This window comes from Mchenga conophoros, linkage group LG15 (assembly GCF_057382185.1).
Source record: "Mchenga conophoros isolate Kocher_MC1m ecotype Shallow Benthic linkage group LG15, M_conophoros_male_GT1.1, whole genome shotgun sequence".
NCBI classification, from domain to species: Eukaryota; Metazoa; Chordata; class Actinopteri; order Cichliformes; family Cichlidae; genus Mchenga; species Mchenga conophoros.
Window position 1 is genome coordinate 23723329 of NC_140540.1, and position 25060 is coordinate 23748388.

Below are 25060 nucleotides of genomic sequence, written 5' to 3' on the forward strand. Positions count from 1 at the left end.
TTCATGCATAACTGACGTTCTTTTAAACAAAGATTTCTGCTCCCGTTTGACACCTTCTGGGCATTAAAAACATATCACACAGCTCTGTGTTTCACAGCGAAACAATTTTTTTAGAAATCATATAAATGTTTGCCGTTGATTTGTTTGAGTGAAAACAGGAATACTGAACTTTTTAGCCACGACCGACTAAACCAAAACTCAGTTCCACTAAAGGGCACAACAGGAGAATCACAACACAAACTACTGCTCAACTTTCATTCATTTGTGGCATTAAACCTAAAAAACCGAAGATAAACTCTGTAGTTTCCTAGAAAATCCCTCTCTTGCTCAGTTTTCAGACTTTCTGAGAAAAACTGTCCAAATATATCAGACGCAGTAGGATTCTGATCACAGCACTGGTCTTATGATTGTTATGATGAACACTGAGCTGTTTTAATGCCCCCTCAGGCAGCGTGTAATGTGCATGGTGGTAGCTGTGGTGCTGTTTTTAAATGCAACTGAAACATTTATTTAAAAGAAACAAATCTTTGCTCTAGAAACTTTTACACAAGGTTTACAGCACTGCCATCAGTGATGGACAGAAAAGGATCATCTTCTGCTCTGCTGCTGAACTTATAAGTATCAGCCAATGAGTCTAAGCAAAGATTCCCAAACCTCCCTCCTTCCTGGACTCTCCAGACTTTCCAAGGCATTTCCAGTCCTGAGCCTCCCCTGGAGTGGACTCCCTGGACAAGCCAGAAAAACATGACAAGTGGCCAAAAATGGATGGAAGCTCAAATTGAGATATCCCCTTTACTAACTGCTAACTCAGTTAACTCCAGTGCATGCATTCGCCTACAACATTTTTATGGTTTGTAACACAAGCCAGGTGTTTGTGTGGTCCAGACACCATCTCAGCAGAGTCTCACACGGAGAGAAGCTTTGGCAGTTTCTCATCAGCATCATTAGAAATTGTTTGATTGAACAAGAATTGGAGGTCAACACTGCTAAAGACATATCTCAAAGGACTTGAAACAGGTATATTTAACATGCTGACTCATGAGTGATGACAGCGGACACTGAAATCCACAGTTCTATAGTAGAGGAACATTTCTAAACAGGAACGTTATCAGAAGTAAAAAGAGAATGTGGGATTTTCTGATTTCTAACTGACCAGAGCGCAGAGCAGATCCACCGCCTCCAGGATCAGCTCCTGGTGTCCAACCCTCGCCACGCCCAGAGACAGCAGCTCCTGGTGGGACATCCTGAGCAGCTTCTCCCCATCCACCTGCAGCTGTTGGAAGGATGGGATGTACTGCTGCAGGCTGTCATCCAGACCTGAGAGAGACAACGACAATGAAGCACATTTAATGTTCACAGAACAGGTTATTGATGAAATTCACCATTTTAATTCAGCAAAACTCAGGTTTGAAATTTATTTGAGTAAACTGACAAATTCATCAGGGATGCAACACAATTAGTGTTTTATAACAGAAGTGCTTTTGATCGCTCACATTTCTAGGTTGTATATCATGGATCACCAATCAGCCTGGAGTTCTTAAGGCACACACATGCAAGTAAACCAGAGCATGACTTCAGCATCTGAGTTTCAGTGAAAGTCATCTCTCAATGATCCATTCAGGTCTTACAGCAAACAGCTGCTGAGTCAACATCGCCTTATTGACTCAATCAGTCACTGTGACAGCCAACAGCCTGGCAGCGTCCTGCCAGCTCACCAAACCACACCTTTTCTTAAATCCATCACCTCCGTCAACCAACCAACAAGCAAACTATTTTCGTCACCTAATAACAGACCAAGAAACACATTCCTGTATAAAGGAATACGTTTCTTTCAATAACTTACTGTCTGTTTGTTAGTCCTAGACTTTGTTTCAAGTATAATGTTTTTCTGATTTTATTTATCTAACTTTACCTGAGTAGCTAAAGATAGCTAGGACAATTTTAATTAGCCCCATTTAGTTTTTTAAAATCTCAGTCTCTCTGTTACAGTCGCCTCATTTTGTTGTTTCTTACAATCTCAACACTTCCTGTATATTTCAAATTGAAAGTCCTATAGCACTTGTAACTGTACAGAAACCCTTCACATCTTAATGAGGCTTTTATTGTGAAACATTTGCAGGAACAACACTCAAACTAATTTGATTTGAAGAAATACATTTGACAATTTAAGCAGTAGTTATTAATGCATGACTTACTCTATCACAACAGAGAATATGCGAGAAGAGAGCTTTACTGTGAAAGGAGGGAACAGGATGAGACCTTTTCCCCCCCACATGTGTAGAACAAATTGAATTTCTGGCATGAATCAATCCTTGACAGCCAACTCAACCACACGCGTGCATGTGAACATCGTCGGGGAGCTCACGTGTATTGAACTCGTAGCACTAATCCTCTGTACCATCATCACAAATCTACGGCTACTGTCACTTAAAATGCCAGAAATACTCAAATCATCAATCCATAAAGTGTTGGTTCATTTAACATTTAATAGCTCTGCCAGTAGTGGTTAATGCGCAGGTTTGCATGCTTAATGACATCTTTCTCTGGTGGCCCGGTATGGTCATACTGGGCACCCCACTTTCAGCCCCGTGACCTCATGAGACCTCAAGGGAGATGGCGCCCGTTTCAGCGGCGCCACTTTGCACCCAACATTCACCTCTGACCTCTGTGAACGAGTTCAAAGAGTTCTCTTAGCTGGATCAATAAAATGAGCAATCACGCACCAGTTACTGTCTGACACACATGAGCACAGACAAGGTTCGCTGCAGGGTTTTTGGATGTGTTTGGTTGGGAAGAATATGAAAAACTCAAAAAAATATATTAAGCATACGTGCACACATTGTACGCTAAAGAGAAGAACTGTCTACAGCAATTTAACAGTTCAACAGCCTCTACAACTCTCCGTTCTGCCAGCGTGAAATCCTCCATCTCAAAGTTCACTCCACAGCATTGTTTTTGTTCAAAACATTTCAACAAGTTCTTTTTCTTGATTTAAGTTCAGACTTGAATCCTGCATCATACTAAAAATAAATGTTAGAGTTTTAGCACACAAGCTTTCAACAAATGGCAGATGATGATGATGTTATGCAGAAGCCGAGCAGCAACTGGCCAACAAAATGTCTGGGAGGGTGAGAAGAAAACAACTGCCCCAGCATGTGGTCATTAAAGAAGCTGCGACTCCTGTTTGTGTTCGGGACGACAGATGGCCCACGCTTTCTCTCTGACAGCAGGGAGGAACATTCCTCTTAACTAACTGCTGACGGGACACCTCCGAGTTCAGCAGCCTCTGACACAGAGTTGCACCGAGAATACAAAGCGTGTTTGTTTGCTTACTGATAGTACAACGGTAAGATTCGATTAATTTTGGTCTTTATTATAAAAGGCCAGAATAAAGACTCACAGGATTTCAGCAAAGTTTGAGGGGGTGAAATTGTCTGGGAAGCACTCCAAATCAGGCCCCAGCAGGAGGATACGGGTCGTCTGCTCATCCCCCAACAGGGTAAAATTTAGACCATCTGGGATGGGCAACACTTCAGGACATTCTCAGAGGGCCAGACTTTAAACAACGGATTTAAACATGCATTGTCTTTTGATCCCCTTCCTATCATTTTGAAAGTTAAGCACTTAGTACTGAGCTTTCCTCATAGAGTGATCTGGTCACCACTCTCATCCTGCAGAATGACAGACTCCAACTCCAGCTTCTTGGACTGCACCCAGCAGTCCTGCATCTGATTTGAAGATCTGCTTCCAGAACCTGCTGCAGGTGGAGAGCTGAATGAGTCCCAAACAGCAGCTTCAGATTGTGGATGGGATGAGAAAGTCACTGAAAGACAGTGATACTGATACTGCTTCTTTATTGTCACAAAATATATTTAGTTTAATTTGAGGTGGTAATTAGCAATGGATCAGTTCATGATAAACAAGAACAAGTTTGAGATCCCTCCATTAAAGCATGTAAATTAAACTTTAATTAAAAATTCTCCATTCATCAAACTAAAAGAAAACGAGATACTACTGTGAAAGCCTTGAACTCCTATATCTTCACACATTCATTTTGGTTTCTGCTCCAGTTCAGTTGCTCCTGAAAGTTTCTCAATACACCCAAATTGAAACTGTGACCATACTCCCAAACCTTCCTCAGGTAAATATCCACAATTCCTGCTCCTTCTAGGTTGTAGCGCATCTCCACACTTCAAACTAAACTCCCTCTGCTGTTGATCAGAGCTGGACAGCAGTTTGCAGTCAGCAGGAATGTGTTGGTGACAGCCTGGATCACATTACTGTCACCCGAGGAGGCCGATAATCTCTCAGCTGCACAGCAGGGTCGGCTAAACGTCACACGGGAGCCAAATCGCCTGCTAATGAAAGCATGATAACAAAAGACTGAGTCTCCCTGAAAAGCAGAGACAACTACCATCATAACATAAGCAAACAGGAGTTTCTGCTAAGCTTCTACACTTGATTCTTCCTGTGATGCAGAAACATCCTGCTCAGATGGGAAACGTTCGATAGATTCAGGTCTGAAAACCAATGGCTTAGACAGTTTGCTCAAATTATGGGAGATTAACAAGTTAAATAAAGTTGATAAAAGAATAAAAACTCAAGTCCAACATTCAGGTCTGGATCCAATGTTCCAGCAATACATAAAACCTCATTAATTTCTGTAGCTGCTGAGTCATTTTTATCATTCCTCATCTCGATGATTGCTCTGTCGGGTTTGGCGCTCGGCCCAAACTCTCGGAAAGCCGTTTCAAACCTCTGACAGGCGCCGAGGATCGAGCTGGATTACCACACTGTAACACTGCTGAGAGCCTTGTGTTGGCGGTTTAGTTGTTTGGTTTGTGAGATGCTTCTCAAGCAGCACGAATAATTAAACACAGCAGATGGTATCTGTGTGAACCTTTTCTGTCCATAGCACCACAAGAAACACTTACTTTAGGAAGAGCTGGAGAGAAGCCCTCATTTATTGAGCAAATATGGTCTGAAACAGTAGGGTTATCTCTTGGGATAAAACTGAACCACAGAGGTCCATTCAGATCATCTTGGTTGTCCCCTTTGGTACAAAATGTTTGATAATTATTGCTTTAACATGATCAGCTGCATAGGTGGGGAAAAAGCAACTGTATCTGCACTTATGTTTTTAGTTCATCTAATTTGTACAGACTTGTAATGTGAATGTTTCACAGTGTACTCTGAGCTCAGGTTCAGACTGATGAAATATTCATAGCCTGTTTCAGAGGATTGATTTCCAAACAGGTGAGAGGAAGGAGGAGGGACAACAACGCTGGGAGCAGATCAGCTGCTTCATTCACCGACATTTATAGACAAACTGCCAGTGACTCACAGTTCCAAGCCCATCCGAGGCCATGGAACACCTTTTCAAAAGACGTGAAGAAACAGTGCACGTATCGAAGGGCATTTCCTCGATGCCCATCGATACGTCCAGTGTCAGCTAGACCTGTGTCGCATCATATCGTCTGAGATAATAGATAATTCATTTTTAAATGATATAAAATATCATATTGTGGTATGATTGCTATAGCAACTCCATGAGCTTGTGTTCCCTGTGCACACAACAATAAAAAGAGCCCAGGCATGTCTGAGAGGAAGCCTCCAGTATTTGTTTAATGCTGCAGAATCGACTGCAGAACATCCCAGGAAGAAAATATTTTCAAGGTCAAGTTATTTTAGTCATTGTAAAACAAGTGTGAAGCCAGTTATGTTGTACTTAACATTTCCAGGGAAAATACTGTCCACGCTACTTTTGTGCTTACCCATGCAGTCTTATTTCACCTTTTTCATCGGAAAAAGATAAGACATAAATACTGCATACAATGAACACAGTTTTACTGAGTGTTTAGTATTTTTGTCTGTATCATCAGAAATGCTGTTATTGCAAGTGTTCTTTAAATATACTGTCAACAAAAGAAAACTGTTTTTAACTTTCAGTTTTTAACCTCTGATTTTAAACTTACCTGCTCCGAGTTCACTGCCATCACAGCACAGTTAAAATGAGAGAACCATCTCAGTATTTCTGTTGAAACTTTCGTGTTTGTTGACAGAATAAATTCGGCTTGACATGAAAGGCCACTAGAGAGCAAAGTGCACAGACACTCTGAACTCTGACATGATTCCTGAATTCCTACATTCACTTTGTTTAGTGTATTTTGCTCTTTTGATGACCATACAGGGAGTGCAGAATTATTAGGCAAATGAGTATTTTGTCCACATCATCCTCTTCATGCATGTTGTCTTACTCCAAGCTGTATAGGCTCGAAAGCCTACTACCAATTAAGCATATTAGGTGATGTGCATCTCTGTAATGAGAAGGGGTGTGGTCTAATGACATCAACACCCTATATCAGGTGTGCATAATTATTAGGCAATGTCCTTTCCTTTGGCAAAATGGGTCAAAAGAAGGACTTGAGAGGCTTAGAAAAGTCAAAAATAGTGAGATATCTTGCAGAGGGATGCAGCAGTCTCAAAATTGCAAAGCTTCTGAAGTGTGATCATCGAACAATCAAGCGTTTCATTCAAAATAGTCAACAGGGTCGCAAGAAGCGTGTGGAAAAACCAAGGCGCAAAATAACTGCCCATGAACTGAGAAAAGTCAAGCGTGCAGCTGCCAAGATGCCACTAGCCACCAGTTTGGCCATATTTCAGAGCTGCAACATCACTGGAGTGCCCAAAAGCACAAGGTGTGCAATACTCAAGAGACATGGCCAAGGTAAGAAAGGCTGAAAGACGACCACCACTGAACAAGACACACAAGCTGAAACGTCAAGACTGGGCCAAGAAATATCGCAAGACTGATTTTTCTAAGGTTTTATGGACTGATGAAATGAGAGTGAGTCTTGATGGGCCAGATGGATGGGCCCGTGGCTGGATTGGTAAAGGGCAGAGAGCTCCAGTCCGACTCAGACGCCAGCAAGGTGGAGGTGGAGTACTGGTTTGGGCTGGTATCATCAAAGATGAGCTTGTGGGGCCTTTTCGGGTTGAGGATGGAGTCAAGCTCAACTCCCAGTCCTACTGCCAGTTTCTGGAAGACACCTTCTTCAAGCAGTGGTACAGGAAGAAGTCTGCATCCTTCAAGAAAAACATGATTTTCATGCAGGACAATGCTCCATCACACGCGTCCAAGTACTCCACAGTGTGGCTGGCAAGAAAGGGTATAAAAGAAGAAAAACTAATGACATGGCCTCCTTGTTCATCTGATCTGAACCCCATTGAGAACCTGTGGTCCATCATCAAATGTGAGATTTACAAGGAGGGAAAACAGTACACCTCTCTGAACAGTGTCTGGGAGGCTGTGGTTGCTGCTGCACGCAATGTTGATGGTGAACAGATCAAAACACTGACAGAATCCATGGATGGCAGGCTTTTGAGTGTCCTTGCAAAGAAAGGTGGCTATATTGGTTGCTGATTTGTTTTTGTTTTGTTTTTGAATGTCAGAAATGTATATTTGTGAATGTGGAGATGTTATATTGGTTTCACTGGTAAAAATAAATAATTGAAATGGGTATATATATCTGTCTCTCAGCTGCTGCCGGGAAACTGTGTGCCAACAGGAAGCAGCAGCTCAGGGTGGGAAAGTTTTAATTGTTACCATAATGACAAAGCTGCACGATAGCCTCAAATCCATGAAAACTAGGAGGTTAATATTTGATGGGTCATTACTTCATGTGTCTTAATCAATTTTATCTGTTATCAATCAAAAGATGGCAGCAGTGCTAAGGGCTTTGTGACTAATTTTGCTCTCCAAGATTATGAAAACAAAATAATCCAACAAACTTTGACTATCCTTGTCACCCTCTCCACCCACAGACGGATGCGAGATAAGCTATACAGCCACAGAGCATTCACTAATTTGTGTCAAACTCTGAGCAACCCCGCTTCATTCATCCCCATTTATACATTTTCCTTTTATGTTAAAAGAACAAGATTTCAACTTCAAGAACATTCCTGTAAAAGACATGTTAAGTTTAATAGAAGGATAAGACAGCCATGTTTTTAAGCCCCCCCCCCCAACTTTGTGGAGGCCATTTTGGATTGGCAGACGGCTACATTTATGAAGAAACTGTTTAAACAGTTCAGTGTGAAAGACTTCTGACCTCAACCCCCCTCCACAGCATCCTGACATCTGACAGGAGGTGTCTGCTTCCACAGCTCTCCAAAACCCGATGACGCAATGTTCACACCTACTTCACACCAGGCCTGACCAGCCATGCAGGGGTGAAAACACATCTACATCCATTTTCCCTTCTTTGAGGAATTAACACACTCATTATTAATCAAACTCACAAATAAACATTTTTATGGCTGAAGCAACCTTTAGCAGCCAGATTCCACATCCTGAAAAAAAAAAAAAAAGCCTTACAAAGCACAGACTGTAATTTGTTCACGAGTAATGTTCAGATGTATTGAGATTTTTGGATGTATTATCACATCAATTCTCCTACAGTATCAATATGTGTATCATTAAATATATTTTTAAAAAGATTCTTTCTTGCTGTACTTCCTTAGCTGCAGTGCAGATTGAGTATGAACAAAGTGACTGTGGATAAAATAACAACTGTGGGTGTTTACAGAGGTAAACTACTACTACTACTACTACTACTACTACTACTACTCCTCGCAGTTTGGCCAGCTTGTCTTGTAAGACTGGTTGTTGCTATGACAACAGAGAAGATGCTCCACACAGAATTCTCAGGCATGGCTAGCAAGCGTTAAAGCAGTGCCTATGTGTGGATCGTACGTAGCTGCATAGCGTTGTAAATAAGCAAGGTTAGACAGAACACAGCCTCAGTCCCATGACGCCATAACTGAGTAAACAAGTGGCTTTATGTAAACTGTCTCAGGGCAAACCAGTCAGCCGTAGCACAAAATGCACGTTAACCTGCAGGAAAAGAAAGCTGTTGTGCTGCTAACATCAGGTAAACTTGGTAGCGCCGAGTGGCCATAGTGCCAAATATTCAGTGACATTTAAAATCAATGAAATGTTAATGAAAGAAAAAAAATAAAGGGTCTTAAATACACAAGCAGGATTTATATGGCCAATGATTAACATCCTCTGTCAGACATGACTCAATTTTGACTGTTAAGGAGTATTTATAAGACTTGGTCATAATAAAGTTGGTTATTCTAGCCATCTCAAGCACGGGAGAGAATATCAAAAAAGCTGCAGGTTAAACTCCAGCTGCTCATCAACAGCCGAGTTAATCATTTATCAAAAAGATGAAAACAAACAAAACGAGGAGCACCATGATACCTCCCACCTTTAAAGAAAACACGCTGAAGCGAAAACCTAAAGACATCCATTATGTTTATTCAAGCAGAAATGAAAAGAACTGTTGCTTGGTAAATTTTTGCATTTTTATATAATACTAAAGATCTATTTGGGAATTTGGGTTGTTGAATTATGATTACTGGAATGTTTAATACAACAAACTCCATTAAAATCCATTTAAACTACTAAAACAAGTTTAAATATCTACTTATAGATGCAGTTTATACCCTTTCAAAACTTTCTGTATTGAGCATTTGTCTCGTTTGAGGTCTTAAATGGAACAAATAACATGTTGAATTTGTTAAATGTGTAGATTTAACAGTAGTTTTCATGGCTTACAGTTTGCATTTTTAATATACATGTAAAAACAACCTACTGGGCAGTTAAACGTGAAAATACCCTCAGCCCTTATTTTTTTTTTTAAACCATTGTCTCAGGGTGAGCCAATTTTACAAGCAGTCTTTAAATAATCCTAACTCTGTTATAATTTGTCCTAGAGGCAAAATTCAAACAGTTTCAGAAAGAAGAGAATAAAGGTTTTAAGAGTGTCACTGCTACTGCTATATAGACCAAAAACTCCACTGTGTCTAGATTTTAGTATGCGCTCTACCATTCTGGGCTAGAGAGAAAACTGAAATGATTCCTGAAAGATGAGAATTACTTTATAATTTTGCAGTCAAAAATCACAAGTCCAGTTGGCTTGTGTGATACTCGGGTGATAAAGGTCAGATATCTCCTCAGAAACTTTCTGTACTGAAGGTTTATCCCTGTCGAGGTCTCAGTCACCTCTTCATTACAACAAATGACACGTCTTGAGTCGTTGAAGCGCAAAGATGGAGTCCGGACCCGACACTCCCCAACTGGGTGAAACAAAAGGAATCTTTACACCACCACCCAAAAACAACAGGACGAGGGTGGAGGGCTGCAAGGAAAAGTGGTAAAAGAGCAATGAGGCTATTCATAGCTTGACTAGGCCTCTGTCAAACCCTGCACTATCTCACACACACACACACACACACACACACACACACACACACACACACTTCATCTGAGGGGTGTGAGGCAGCCTTCTGTCGAACAAACACCATTCAAGAGGAAAAAGGATTTCCTTGAGCACCGTGTAGATCTGTCCTCAAAAACTAAACAAATGGGAACTGTGGCAGTTGACTGAGTGAAAAGCAGAGCAGGCCTACTGTATCAGTGATTTATATCAAACTTTAATATTTATCTTATTATTTACAAGTAGTGGTGTAAAGTTATTGTGTTTTAACAGTAACCATTCAGGAGTATGAGGCATAGTTATGTTATATTTAGCACTTATTTCAATCACATCCAGAAAAAGTCTACACTTGACCCCACCCTAGACTCTTTAACTTTAGTATATTTATTATATTTAATGAAATCATTACCTTTATACATGTATACTTTTACTTCATAGAACACACACATGTTGGTCAAAAGCTTCAGAAGTCCCAGAGATAACCACATAAAGAATTTAGGGTTAAAACTCACTTCTGTGCACCGATTCTGAAAAACAAGGAATCACACCTACAAGGTGAGCCTGGTATCAAAGGTGAAATGCATAAAAAGGAGACATTTCATATACGATAAATTGTTTTGACCATCCAACTACTCCACATGGAAAACGCACTTCGAAGTTTTCGAATTAGTCAACTGACCCTGACATAAGGTGGAAAACTTGAGACCTCTCATAATAGAGCAAAATCCATCTCAAAACACTTAAAAACATAATGTGTTCACGGGTGAATTTCTAAAGGGCTGCTGCCAGTGGTGTATCACTGTTTTTGAACCAATCAGACAAATGTCAATAATTCAGTTTAATTAGTGAGAGATATCAGCTAAACAGCTGAATTGAAGTAAAAGTAAGTAAAGTTTACGGGGGTCAGTTTCTGGTTTTGCAGCCTGTCTAGTAAACAGTACGCTGCGTGATCGGTGTATTTGGATATCTGGACCTGCTGATATAGCTAACGTGACTCGAGACACTCTCTCTACTGAGCGACCCAAAAGTTGCTCACAGATGGACAAAAGGCAGGAAGAGGGCCTCAATGGAGATATTCCGGCTGCTTCCTGTGATTCACCGCTCTTCCCTGGGTGAACTCAACTTCACTGATAAGAAACTAAGAGAAAAAAAAGAAGAAGAAAAAAAAAAAAAAAGAAACATCCACCAGCTGGTTCAGTCTTTGATCAAAATCACACTCCTCGACAATCAGCACTTCTCATTTAAATCCATCTGGTTAGAGCTGGTGCTATTACCAGGGTAACATTTATTCATGACCGAACAGCACTCTCTGCAAACATCCAATAACACCACAAACTACAATCTATCCGTCCACACTTTTCAACTGAAAACGCTCCGCATCCACACTAGCGTTTTCAGTCTTTTCAGAGTCGTGCATCCACACTGAAACAGATGAAAACGCTTACGTTCCAGTCCTGCGCAAAAGCAAGTGAGAATTAAAGAATTTGAAGAAAAGCTATCTGGAGCATGTACAGACTGATATTCATCTTTTTTTAGGGCTGTCAAAATTGAGAGCAATCCAAGCAACCGCTGCAATGCCCTCCCCTACCTTTGTTTATTTGGTCACATGACTGCATCACATGACTAAAATACATCATCGTTTTAGAAAGTCTGCATTTTCGTGTGTCCAAACTGCGACAGGACATCTGCGTTTTGAAATGTATGCGTTTTCGGGAGCGTTTTCAAAATGCTGCATTTTTCCTTGAGGAAAACGCCGTCTCAGGCTACGTCCACACGTACCCGGGTATTTTTGAAAACGCAGATTTTTCTATGCGTTTGCACCTTTCATCCACACGTAAACGGCGTTTTCGGTCACTGAAAACGGAGATTTCTAAAAACGCCTGCCAGGGTGGATATTTTCGAAAACTCCGTTTTTGCATTTACATGTGGACGAGGTAAACAGAGAAAATGCAGCGTCAAAGGTGTGCGGCACACTGTGCGCACTGTGAATTTCTACAATACTGTTACTGTTACTTGTACTCTCTGTAGTGTTTAAATGCTTACATATACACACACAGTTACTGTGCCTCCACACATATGACTCGGTTCTGCTTCTATGCCCCATCCTTGTTTACTATTTCCCACCGAGGCTTCTAGACTTTTGATTGGCCAACATTTCTACACGGTTAGGAATATATCACCACCTGTTGCTTTGGCATGTTCTTAGCAGCGTTTTCCTTCATTTCTGCGTTTACGTGTGGATGGGATTATTTTTTAAAACGAAAACGGAAAATCTCCGTTTTCAAAAATACCCGTGTACGTGTGGACGTAGCCTCAGTGTGGACGGGAGGTCAAAACGGAGAGAAAACGATGAGTTTTCAAACGAAAACGCATTAGTGTGGACGTAGCCTAAGAATGAAAAGAGTTATCAATATCTTTGGCTACGTGAATCATCAATCACTTGTTGATAGCAGAACAATCAGTTTTCTTTTTTGCTCATTTATCTTACTTTAATCAAATTGATTGATTAAAGTAAGATAAATTTAAGACTTAATGATACTCTGAAGAAAATTGTGACAAACTGTTGAATAAACGAGATAAATTCTCAGGCAGAACACTCAAACTTTGAACACCCGATCCTAAAAGTAATTTCTAAAGGTTACTGATGCTGTTTTGCTGTCGTTCTTTCTTTATTCTCCCCATGAATTTTGGTTGATATGATGAATTATCATAGGTCGTAACCCAACATGTCCTTCTCAATATTCACAACAAGCTACTTCATGCAAGTTGATTTATCAAATCAGCTTCATCGGAAGTGTGAGAAAAACACTGTAACCAAAACACAAAGTGCCTTGAAGTGCCGCTTTCTGCTAGCAGCATGGATGGTATGAGCATCCAGTTCAACACATTTTGAAACTTCAACTGCTAAGTCAGGGAAAAGGAAAGAACAAAAAAATAAAATAAAAATCAGAGACCCTTACTTTGAATGTCTAAGATGTGAACATCTTAGGCAGATTAGATTTTTACACTGACCATATGATGGAAAGCCAGACACAAGCAGAGCAAACGCAGCAGATTAAAGATTTCATTTTGTCAATGAAGTGCATCTTTGATAAGAATTTTACCCCCAGCCCAGACTGTCTTATGCTCTTTACGCGGGACTACACTGATTAAAGGTCGTCGTCCCCGCTAAACAAACATGATGATGTGGATGTCGCGTCCTCCTTATCGAAAACAAAAGTTTCGGTTATCTCGTCTTACTGGATGAGACGTTGTTTATTTGGATTCATTCCAGCTGAGTTTAAACAGTGAAAACCTGCCAAACTTCACTCGTGTGAGTCTGGATACACAAGAAGACGATCGTTTTCTTTTAATTTGATGATGTGTTGAAAGTCAGTGACAGGCTCCTCAAAAACACTTTCGACTGGATTACGTTACAGAAGCTCATTTTCAGCCATGTAATCCTGGATTTATTTCACATGCCATTTGATAAATGGCCATCCTAAAAAAGTACCCGTCAATGCAAAATCCATTTATTTGTGATTAAAGCAGTTTACTTGTGTCACAAATCACAATCTTGCAGACGTTGCAAAAACTGTGAAGTTAACTTTTAAAATTGATTAAACTGTGAGTGAACTAGACCTACCACAGCTCAGTGAGCAACCTGCCAAATTCAGAGTCTGTGGGAAACTAAATTACAGTCCGACTTTGTCTGCTTCTGTTTCAACTTGTTCCTCAATCTGTAGCTTTGTCTCTGCATAAAACAAATCAGGGGTGGATACAAGAAGCTAAAAAGACACTGCGTTGCATTTAAGCTTGAAGAATTGGTTTGGGTTTCAAGAGCCTCTCTGCTACTCGCTGTGTGAGAGACTGAAGCGCCACCACAAACCTCAACAGCAACCTCCTCACTGTTCTTTGGTTTATAAATCCAGTAACGGGAATTCACTTGAGTCTGTTTGATTTACAGGTGCGCTCATAACTGACAGGCAGGTAGCCATTCAAACTGCCTGACATATTGTTAAGACAGGTATGCTGTTCTTTGACTTACATCATTAATACAATATTGGGGAAAATTATCAAAATCCTCATTTAGGTTCAAACAAAAATCTTTATTTGGTCGTGAAGTAGAAATTATCAATTTATTTCAAGTTTTTCCCAGGCATTAACCATATCATGATGTACAATACTGGATCATTATGCACTTCTGAATCTTTATTTAGACACATGCTGTTTGCACAAACAGAAGCTCAGGTAAACACAACAAAGCTTGTGGAACAAACCTGCAGTGTCCCTTGTCTTCTGCCACATAATCCCCTTCATTTGTTTTTGATCAAGTTCATTCCCTGGCCCGTTACACTTCAGCTTTAAATGCTGTGTCAGTGCCTCTGTTACTAATGTAGCTCAACATCAGCAGTCCAGAAACATGATATAAATTAATCCAAATATGAATTAATATCTCAGGTCACATGACTGAAGCGTCCACTCAAATAACTATTCAGAAACAGTGACCTTCACTGAAAGTCAAATCATCACCAGCTTTTCTAAACAGGCACCAGCACAGTAAGGTAACACACTGATCACCTTAATTAGGAAACACTCCATAGAGCCCCTTTAATGTCTCATTTTTAATGTTCTTGATTATTTTATAATATTATTATTCCGATAGACTGTTTAAGTTTAGCCTTCAACTAAAGCATTGGTTTCTCAATGATCATTGGCCAACACTGGTCTGTCTGTTCCTGTACTAACTACCAATAATTATGCTCTTTGGAAGTCATGTGACCCATTTAAAACGACTCTCTTTAAACTGAATCCAAGAATACAACAAAGAAGTTTCCCCGAGTCACCAAAGACATGTGGTGGTGAAAATGATCAATGTAATCTGACCAGATTGCAGATAACAGATGTTTCCAGCTCCTGCTCATGGCCCACACTTTTAAAGTCTGATTAAAATGGGTTTCACGAGTGACAGCTGTAATCTAGATGGTTTTTGGGGGTTTTGCTTTTTTTAAAGAGTCGGGAGGAAGCTCTTTGTTAGATAAAATTCCTCAAACTGAAACCACAGTGATGCTGATTTCTGGCAGCTTTCTGCTGATCGACATTTTTAGAGATAAAATTGTTTATTTTGGCCAAAAAGCATCGAGAGGAAGAGGAGGGTCAAAGAGTCAATGTCCATGTTAACAATCTGATTTTACAGACTCTGCATTTCCAACCAGTCGGATTTAAAACTTGAAACTAAATACTGTTCAAGTCAGTGAGTTTGTTACAACCAGTTTTACAGCCCAAACAGGAAAATCTTATCAGTTACATACATTCATAAAGACGTCATTAATTTTGTCAAAGAAGTTTGGGTGCTTGTAAAATAACCAGCTGGAAACTACTTTGACAATAAAACTCTCAGTAACTTTATAGCATCCAAAACAAAAACATGAAGTGATCCATTGTGTTTTTGGATTACAAACTAAATTACGGTATTTGGGGTTGTTAGTTGAACAAAAAACAAACAAAGAACACTTCTGTGAAGCATGTTTGACTCCTGTCAAAAAAAAAAAGAAATCTACACAAATGTTATCATTTTGATTTTTTTAATGAACTGGTAATTCTCCTCAATTCCACGAAAACACCAACAGAAGTCTTCTTTAATCATAAAAATTAGCTTGAAACTCAAATATATTCAATTCAGCAACAAAGGAGGCAAAGAAAAGAAGGAAACGATCATGTGTGAGAAGCAAGGACACAAGACAATGTTTGGCATTTTAGCTTGAAAAATTATTTAGTTTAAAGTTACACTCAACTAACTATACGATGGGAAGTATATCTTGGGGCCAAAATCAGGATATAAGTGTATATAATACTGACTTGTGTTTCCATTTCCAAACTCATCAGGCACTATTGGTGCCTGGTTAAAGCATGCGAGCGGTGAAGTTTAACAGAATAATGGAGTTTTTGTTCAAGAACAAGCAATAAAAATATTGATTCCACCCATTCCCCCTGAAGAAAAAACAAGGCATGAAGTTCAAAGGGAGCAGGAAGGAAAAAAAAATAAACGTCAATTTTTACAGGAAGAAACTTCCAGCAGCCATCTGCTGCAACCAGTTGGGGGCGAGGGGATCAATACCATATGCTGAATTCAAGGCCCAATACTGACTTAAAAAAGAGAAGAAGTGATTCAAGAAACAAACAACGCTGTAACTGCGTTAAATACGTTAGCTTGCTGTTACCCATTCCCTATGTAGTTTCCTCCAGTCTACTTGTTGTTCATTGACTTTTATTTCCCGCGCACCTCTCCATAAAGAGGTCATTGACCTCATATTTAGAGTGTGCCAACCGTCTAACCAGCCTGTCGTCATGTGTAACTACACCTGTCGGGAGTAGGGCGGTATGTGGATCTGTCTGAACATGTTCAGTTAATTCCCTGAGACGTATGTTTACCAGTGAGTGACAGCTGTTTGATCAGCCTGCACAGAAACATGGGGTAGACTCTTATTGTATTGCAGTGCCTTTGTTTTCATATGCACATGGCGGAAAAAGCATAGCGTCGAAAGCAGATCGTTGATTGAAACGGATGAATCAGAACTGGTTTGTAAAAATGCTGCAACTTCAGTGGTGTGGAACTGGTTTAGCTTTCGTCCGTCAGATACACAACAAAGCACTATTTTTGGTAGAGTGTGCTAGCCGGCCGTCGTTATTACCGTGTTTTTTTGGAAAATACGGCACACTTAAAATCAATCCTTTGATTTTTCTGAAAATCGTCAGCGCCCCTTATAATCCCGTGTGCCTTATGTATGAATTCTGGTTGTGTTTACTGACCTCAAAACGATTTTATGTGGTACATGGTGCTCGAAAATCTGTCAAATGTTTTAGTACGACTTTGCTAAACTACAAACCCGCACAGCTTGATGGATTGTCAGAGCATTACGGCTATTGTAGGCAGGAGCCTCGCGGAGTGATACGTACTGTGCTTCAACATAATATTACCGTATTGTGTGTGTATAACCTCTTTTTAAGTTTTGTGGATATTATACATGGTTATGCTGAGGATATGTCGGCCAATTTCCACCGGAAATGCCTTTTTGGTTAAACTGTCAGCAAGGAATTTGCACTGTTACATTTTTATATAACTTTAATGCACATAAAAAAAAACAGCTGCTTGTTTAAGTGAAAATACATTGATGGGGGGTTTTTTTTGCACTAATAAAGTTGTGGAGTTGTAAAGTATTTTGTCTAGTGTCAATTATATCGTCAGTTATCACAAATCTTCAAATGTATATCGTGATAAATATTTTTGGTCATATTGCCCTGCTCTAGACTGATTATTGGGTTGTTATTTGTTTTCAGAGAATGCATATGGTATCATTTATTCACCTAGACACAAGTCTACACATGCCTTACTACAGTCACAAAGGCAATGAAATCCTGTGGGAAACACTGATAAAAAAAAAAAAAACTGGATGTGCCCCCTGGTGGCCACTGAAAGGGATCCATGTTTAAGAGACTTCCTCAATGACTTGACTTTTTAGGCCTGGAAGCTGTCCTTTTTTCTATACAGTCTATGTAAAAAGACAGCAAAACTAAGAGCAGAGGAATAAGAAACCAGAGTGACTGAAAAAATGGCTTGAGTTGGAGGTCAGGTGGAGAAATTCATTGGAAGCCTGCTTGTGATTTTACAGTCAAGATGACTGAACGTACTTTCCATGAAAAGAACCTCTAGCTTGGATCGCATGAGTCGAGCAAAGATACCTAATACACACCCCGACTGCCTTCACCCAGCGGCAGCAATCCACTCTGTCAATACTACAGCAGGATCAGAGCCAACAACACATCTCATTTCTAAGCTTCTGTTTGCCACTTTACAAACTCATGTCTTTTTAACTTTGGAAAATAAAGGAAAATTATCCTGATAACCACTTTGACAGTTAAGTAAACAACTCCATTATTTTCTAAGAAAACAAAACAAAACACTTTGAAGCCTTTCAAATGTAAAATCTGAGGTTTTTCACTGTCATTTGCCATCAAACCATGGGACTGACGCTCACGTGTCTGTCATTCATTTTCACACAGAACAAAGTCACATAGTCAGATTTGGTTTAATAGCACCTCCAGCATCACGTTGACCTTTTCACCCAGCACATGACAGGAGGCCCACCACTTTACTGCATTTAGCTCTGCACTGTCTTTACTGCTAAATGGCCAGTGCGCATGTGAATGACTGTATGTGTGCATACTGAAGCAAAGCTAGACTGAATGGTTTTCTCTCAGCAGTGTAATAAACGCATACAAACACAGGCTGAGATGCTCCACAATGACCCAGGGAGGTAAAATTACAAATCATCTTCTTCTTCTTCTTCTTCTTCTTCTTCTTCTTCTTCTTCTTCTTCTTCTTCTTCTTATTATTATTATTATTATTATTATTATTATTATTATTATTATTATTATTATTATTATTAAAAATAAAAACATAGGACAACTTTTACAGAGATTTGATATTGGTTTAAAGAGTTTGATAAGAATGTCATTACACCTTGGTATGTAAGTTTTTTTTCACTTATGGTATGAATATAAAGACATTCTGGCAGGAAAATGTCCTGCGTTGTTTCTTTTGTTTTGTTTTTAAATAAACAGTTTTTCAGAGTAGGATTGGAATACAGGAAAATGCACAGTAAGGCAACAGAGGCTCACTGACTTGGCTAATTATCCCAGTCTGCTTAGTTTACCTCAGATATCAGACTATTAATACATTAATAACTCCCAGGTTATCAAACTTATCAACTTCAGAGGGGTTAAAAGGTTGAAAATACAATTAAAATAGTTTCCCTGAACTTGTTCCTAAATTTTCCTATAATGGGTCATTTTACACAGGAATTTTCTGTTTTTTCCAGGAAAGCTACATACTGGCCTTTTAAAACCATGGCGATAAACTGCTTTTCAATAAAGTACTTTATGCATTTATGATGAAAATTGAATAATATAATAAAATTAATAATAAAAACAATAAAATGATAGTCATCTGCTAAGAGTCACGTCCCGGTAGGTTAAAACAGTGTGAGTGTCGTTTTATGGCAGATGTGCTAACAGGTCATGCCTGTTTATTGCTTAACAACACTGTTAGTGATGAATATGAATACTTGGGTCAGTGAATGTGGGAGTGCAAATCCCACAGTCAGTAAACAACACTGTAACCACCACAGAGTGTTTCCTTATCAGACAGTCTGTCAGCCAACAATGTTCAAGTTAAATTAACCTGCACTATACTTGGGATTTAAGGGATTTTTTTGTTTGTTTTAATTTGTGTTTCGACTGTGTTCATTTTTCAGTCACATTCTTAAATACAAACTAAAATTATATTGCAAAATAACAATAATCAAGTTTTCAAGTATATTCTCAAGTAGAATTTCTGCATTCTTACTTAAATGTGCTTTAGAAATGCTTTTCACATAATAAATGTTTCTTATTGCCAGTGTTTATATGACGAGTAACTAAATTAAATAAATTAAAATGTTAGACCTTCCTGAGAATCTTAGGTACCTCTCTTTGCTTAGAAATGTAGCCCACTAAATAGTAACTTCAAACAACAACATGAACGCCACAAAAAGAGAAAAAAACTGATTTGGCTTCACACTGGCTTTTAAAAGTTTCAATGTTAGAGAACAAGAAAGAGAATAAGTTAATATCAAAAAGCCATCGTCTACATAAACCGTGCATTTTATTTATATAGGGTGTTTAGTTTTTTGGTATCAAATGAAAACCCAGCCATGTGGCCATGTAGTAAAATATGAGCAGATATGGTTGGCTTCTATATCCAATCTCAGGGGCTTACATGGTAACCATAGCCTAAATCCAAATATCCAATCAATTCAGGATTATTTTAGCACCATGTCTTTCTCTCTTATGGTCTCTAAACGTCACCAGATTTACACAGCATAGGCAAGTTATTGCTATCTAGCCAACTATATATTACTTTCTAACACTGTTCGCCACTGTCGGGGCTAATGCTACTTCCCTTAGTAAATGAGGGTGTTGTTAAGAACACCTTTGTGGTTGCACTTAGACAACTTTTAATACTACAAAATGATTATTTTCATAAATATAAACAAAATGTAATTAGAAATACATTAATATACAATCCACTATCATCTACATATTGGCAAATCTACAAACATGAGAGCCATGCATTATGAACTATTCAACCATGTAGCTAGGTTTACCTGACTACTACAATACTTTTGCTTTTTTAAAGGTAACATATACTTTTATCAGCTCATGGTGTAAAAATCAAGTTTTTTCCCCATTTTTGTTATTTAAGGGTACTTTGCAAACAGGACTGCAAGCTTCCAGTAGTACAGGTCTACTACATCATACACAACACAAACAGAAGTAAAACATATCAATAAAAGGAAGAAATAGTAGAAAACCTATTATTAGATTATAGTAAAATATTCAAACAATACCAGATATTTTAAGAAAAATTATATTTACCTGTTGTATGTGAATTTAGCTCTGACTAAATATATACATGCTGTAAACTCCTTAAATCTAAAAGCAAACATTCCTCCAAGACACAAGCTTCCCAATTAGCTATAAACTAGAAACGTCTTTAAAAATATTAATTTTTAAAAAGAAAAAAACACACATAAAAGTAGTAGATTTTACTGTTTGCAGTTTATGGGACCGACACTGATCCATAAAGATCAAGAAAACTCCTGCATGACAAGTAGGTTAAGGCCGGGAAAAGCAGAACTTTACAGTTAGCCATTAACTCTCCTCTCTGCCCCCCAAAGAACCGCTAATTCCCTCCGAAAAGTGCCCCCACCCCACTACCACTCCCACCCACTGGATGTAGTTAGTTCCTACTCTTCAGCAGCCTTACCTCTCATCCACTCCACCACTTGTTGCGGGTTCCACTTGCTCACTGCTTCCATTTTTCTCCAAAGCGCTGGGAGCACCAGGGTTTAATTTAACTCCAGAACCAGCGAGACGAATCCGTTAATGGGACATGATTTTATCACAGAAAAGAACACAAGAGGTCCGTTACAGCACAGAGACACACAGTGAAACAACGACCCAACAGTCCGCCACTCACTGACGGACTGCCTGCCTGCTGCTCTGTGGTGGCTGGTTAGCAGCGCGCGGAGCAGGTGTCAGGTTACCATTGCTTTGACCACGCCCCGTTATTCCTTTACCTCCAATCGCATGAGTATATGCGAGGCCGTAGTTAACTTTTGTGGGGAAGGGGGGAGTGTTGTATGGAATGCCATTTATGTCAACATTAAACGATCAGATTATATATATATATACATATATATACATATATATGTATATATATGTATATATATGTATATATATATACATATATATGTATATATATGTATATATATATATATGTATATACATATATATATATATATATATATATATATATATATATATATATATACATATATATATATATATATATATATATATATATATATATATATATATATATATATACATATATATGTATATATATGCATATATATATATATATATATACATATATATACATATATATGTATATATATGTATATATATATATATATATATGTATATACATATATATATATATATATATATATATATATATATATATATATATATATATATATATATATATATATATGTGAATGTTTTTGAATACTCAAAGGTTAAAGCATTTAACAGCATTTGAAAGAAACTAATTTTTTATTCTTTTATTTCTTGTGTTTGTTTGCTTTTCTTTTCTGTTTAAATACATATATCAAATGTACAATTAAGCAACAAAGCAACAACAGGATTACAAAAAGCTGATAAAAAATTAAAATAATCAAGCTTTATTGTAATGTGTACAGTACTTAACAAATTTATTAGACCACCAGCCAGTGTTATGTATATGCCACAGCTGCCCTAAATATTAGCCATTTCCAATTTATATTTTTAATGTTCTGTACTGCCTAATCCACCACAAACACTTTCCTATATTATAATGCTTCAGTATAATTTTTGCTGTTATCCTTAAATTTCCAAATTGCTCGTGAAGCGCATCATTATTATTATTTTTATTAAGATGCTACATTCCACTTAGTTACTTGCGTGCTTGAATACAAAATTAGTTTTAGTGGATTAATTTTATGCTTAATTATTTTCTGACTTCTCAGAGTATAAAAACTTAAATTCTGTTTATTTGGCATCTAAATAACAATATAGTTTTTAGTGTTAAACATATTTTTTGTACAGATTTCAAAATTATTTGTTTCTTGTTTTTATGGCAGGTGGTCTAAAAAAATAGTTAAACATATATTCTTAGCAGTTCTTAGCACCCTATCAGGGGCTTCATTTTCATCAATACAAAACAGAGATTAACAGGAAAAAAAGAGACTAATCATATTTGCTGGTTTTGTCAATTTCCACTTTTAATCCCAGTTTTCACCTTCACTGAAAATGTCCCAAGCATATTCCAAAATATAATTATGCCCTTTTATTCCTTTAAATGTCATTTTACAGACCTCAGACTTACATTTCGAATTTTCTCTGCAGTTTTTTAAAAAGTGCTTTCCCCATCATAACATAACATAATCATAGTCACATTTTCCAGGTCATACTTTAGGAAAATGTTTACAAATGTCAAATTCAGGCATTTTCTCTTTATGTCATATAAAGAAAAAATGCCTGAATTTGACATTTGTAAACATTTTCCTAAAGTATGACCTGGAAAATGTGACTATGATTTGTTTATGGGATGAGAAAATAAGTAAGAAAGTAAATTAGGTAGATATAACTTCTGTCTTTACTGGATCAGGGTCATTTGTTTGTAAATGCAGTTGCTCGGTATCAGTAAGGAACTTAGATAGTGTGTGCCACTGTGCTTTACGTTTATTATTATTAGTCTAAATCATGTACATCACTGTTCTCTACGCTGCTGCTGCTAAATGTCCGTCTCTGTATGTTTGCCATTGGTTTGTTTTTATATTAAATGTCACCATGGACGACTTCCCTGTTATCTGTGTACATGTACTGTACACATGTGTAATAACCATAATCAGTGTGGCCTTTACTTTCTCAACATATTATTATTAGTGTTTCCAGCATTTACGGACACAACTCGGAAAACAAGCTTTTAAAAACGCTGCCCCCATTTTCCGGAATAATCCCAGAAGAACCTGAAGTTATTAGCTTTTTAAGGATTGTGAAAATGTTTCTCTTTGTCAATGCTACTCTCTCAATCTCCATGAGACTTTTACTTTCAAAAAAGAGAGCATTCATCATATAAAATGAGAGTTTTGAGTTGTTTCAAACCAAGAATGTAGTTGATTAATCTTTAAATGGAGCCTATTAGAAGATTCGCAGCAGCATTTTCAGAGGTGTGAGGTTTAGTCGCTGCATAGCTCGGAAGCTCTGAAGATGAGTTGACTGTCATCCTAAACAAAGACATTTATCATGAATAAGATTTTGTTTCTAAGTTTTTATATTTCTATTTTTCCTCCCATCATCCAGGATATCAGTGTTCATCCCATGTAAGTATTAGAAATATGCCCATTTTTGTTGTGATATAAGAGTATGTATGCTGTTTGCAACCCATAAATGTTTATAACCAAAACAACAACAAGATATGTGTAAAAGTCCAGATTGGTAAAGGACTGTGAGACCTTTATGTCCTTCATAAAGAGGGTGGACACAGAAAATGAAATATGGGGAAAGAACTTTGTTTAGGAAACTCAAACAATATTTGTCTTGCTTTCCACGCCATTACACCTTTTCATCTTTTAAAATAATGTGGGTGTTGCCTTTGACGGTGTTTTATCGGGTCATGTGTCTCTGGTAATATTCAGTCCACATGAGTTGTGCATGCATTTACTGGAAGTGTTTTCCTACCAAGACTTCTTCTCAGCCTCATATGAAACAAAGCCTCTGCACGGCTGATTATCACATTAAAAATGTTTCTTCTGGCCTGTAATCAGATCTTTGATCTTCTGAGCTCCACAGCAGCTCTGTCATGTGTGCTGGGTGTTGGCTTGTTAGGACTTTTTTTTTCTGCTGATGTTTCCCATGGGAAGAAGAGCTCAGCAGACTCTGCTAACATGGGTGAGAAGTCTAAACCGTAACGATCGAGGAGACAGATGTGAAATGAAAGTAGAAAACTGGAAAGAAACGAGGGTTGCTTATCAAGATGTACAACCACAGTAAGAACCCTGAGTTAATATCTATGGGTGGACTGCGCAGGAGGAAACATGGTGGGGGAAGTTTAACCTTCAGGGGACCTTATTTTAGCACAAAGTTACACTGTGAAAGGTTTATTGCAAATGTGTTTATAATATTATTGCTGTATTCATTTACAATACTTCACAGGAATTTGCACTACCATTAAGATAATTTCATTTACATTATTATTATTATCATATTATTTTTTATTAAAGTTTACTGTAAACTGGTTTACTGCAGGACTAATGTAGTTTACTGTTTACAGTAATACACAGTACAACAAACAAATTAAGCATCAGGAAAAATTATTGGTATTGCACTGTTGAGTGAAACATTGGTGTTGGTATCTGGGTTTGCATCACTAGAACAAATATGTTGTGAAGATATTTTCTGACTTCTTCATGAATAAACATATGGCAGTTTTTTAGAGAACACTGCCCTCTTTTGGCAGAAATTAGACATGACGTTGACTCTGCGTGGAAACAAACTTTACTTCATGAGCCACGTGCAGCCCAGTCTGATCTCGAGTATCAGACAGTAAAATTGTCCCATAATAGCCTGTTTTTATTTATTTATTTATT

At 38.1% G+C, this 25060-nt stretch overlaps 1 protein-coding gene across 1 annotated transcript in view; it reads right to left on the reverse strand.

Moving 5' to 3' along the window:
- Window positions 1-21369, reverse strand: part of LOC146558396 (connector enhancer of kinase suppressor of ras 3-like) — a 45620-nt gene extending 24251 nt beyond the window's left edge. The window contains exons 1-2 of the mRNA XM_085246778.1: window positions 21133-21369; window positions 1154-1317 (exon numbers count right to left, since the gene is read on the reverse strand). Coding sequence (XP_085102904.1) covers window positions 1154-1317; window positions 21133-21184 — 216 coding nt within the window. The 5' untranslated portion in view covers window positions 21185-21369. The remainder of the gene's footprint in view (window positions 1-1153; window positions 1318-21132) is intronic.
- Window positions 21370-25060: the final 3691 nt, after the last annotated feature.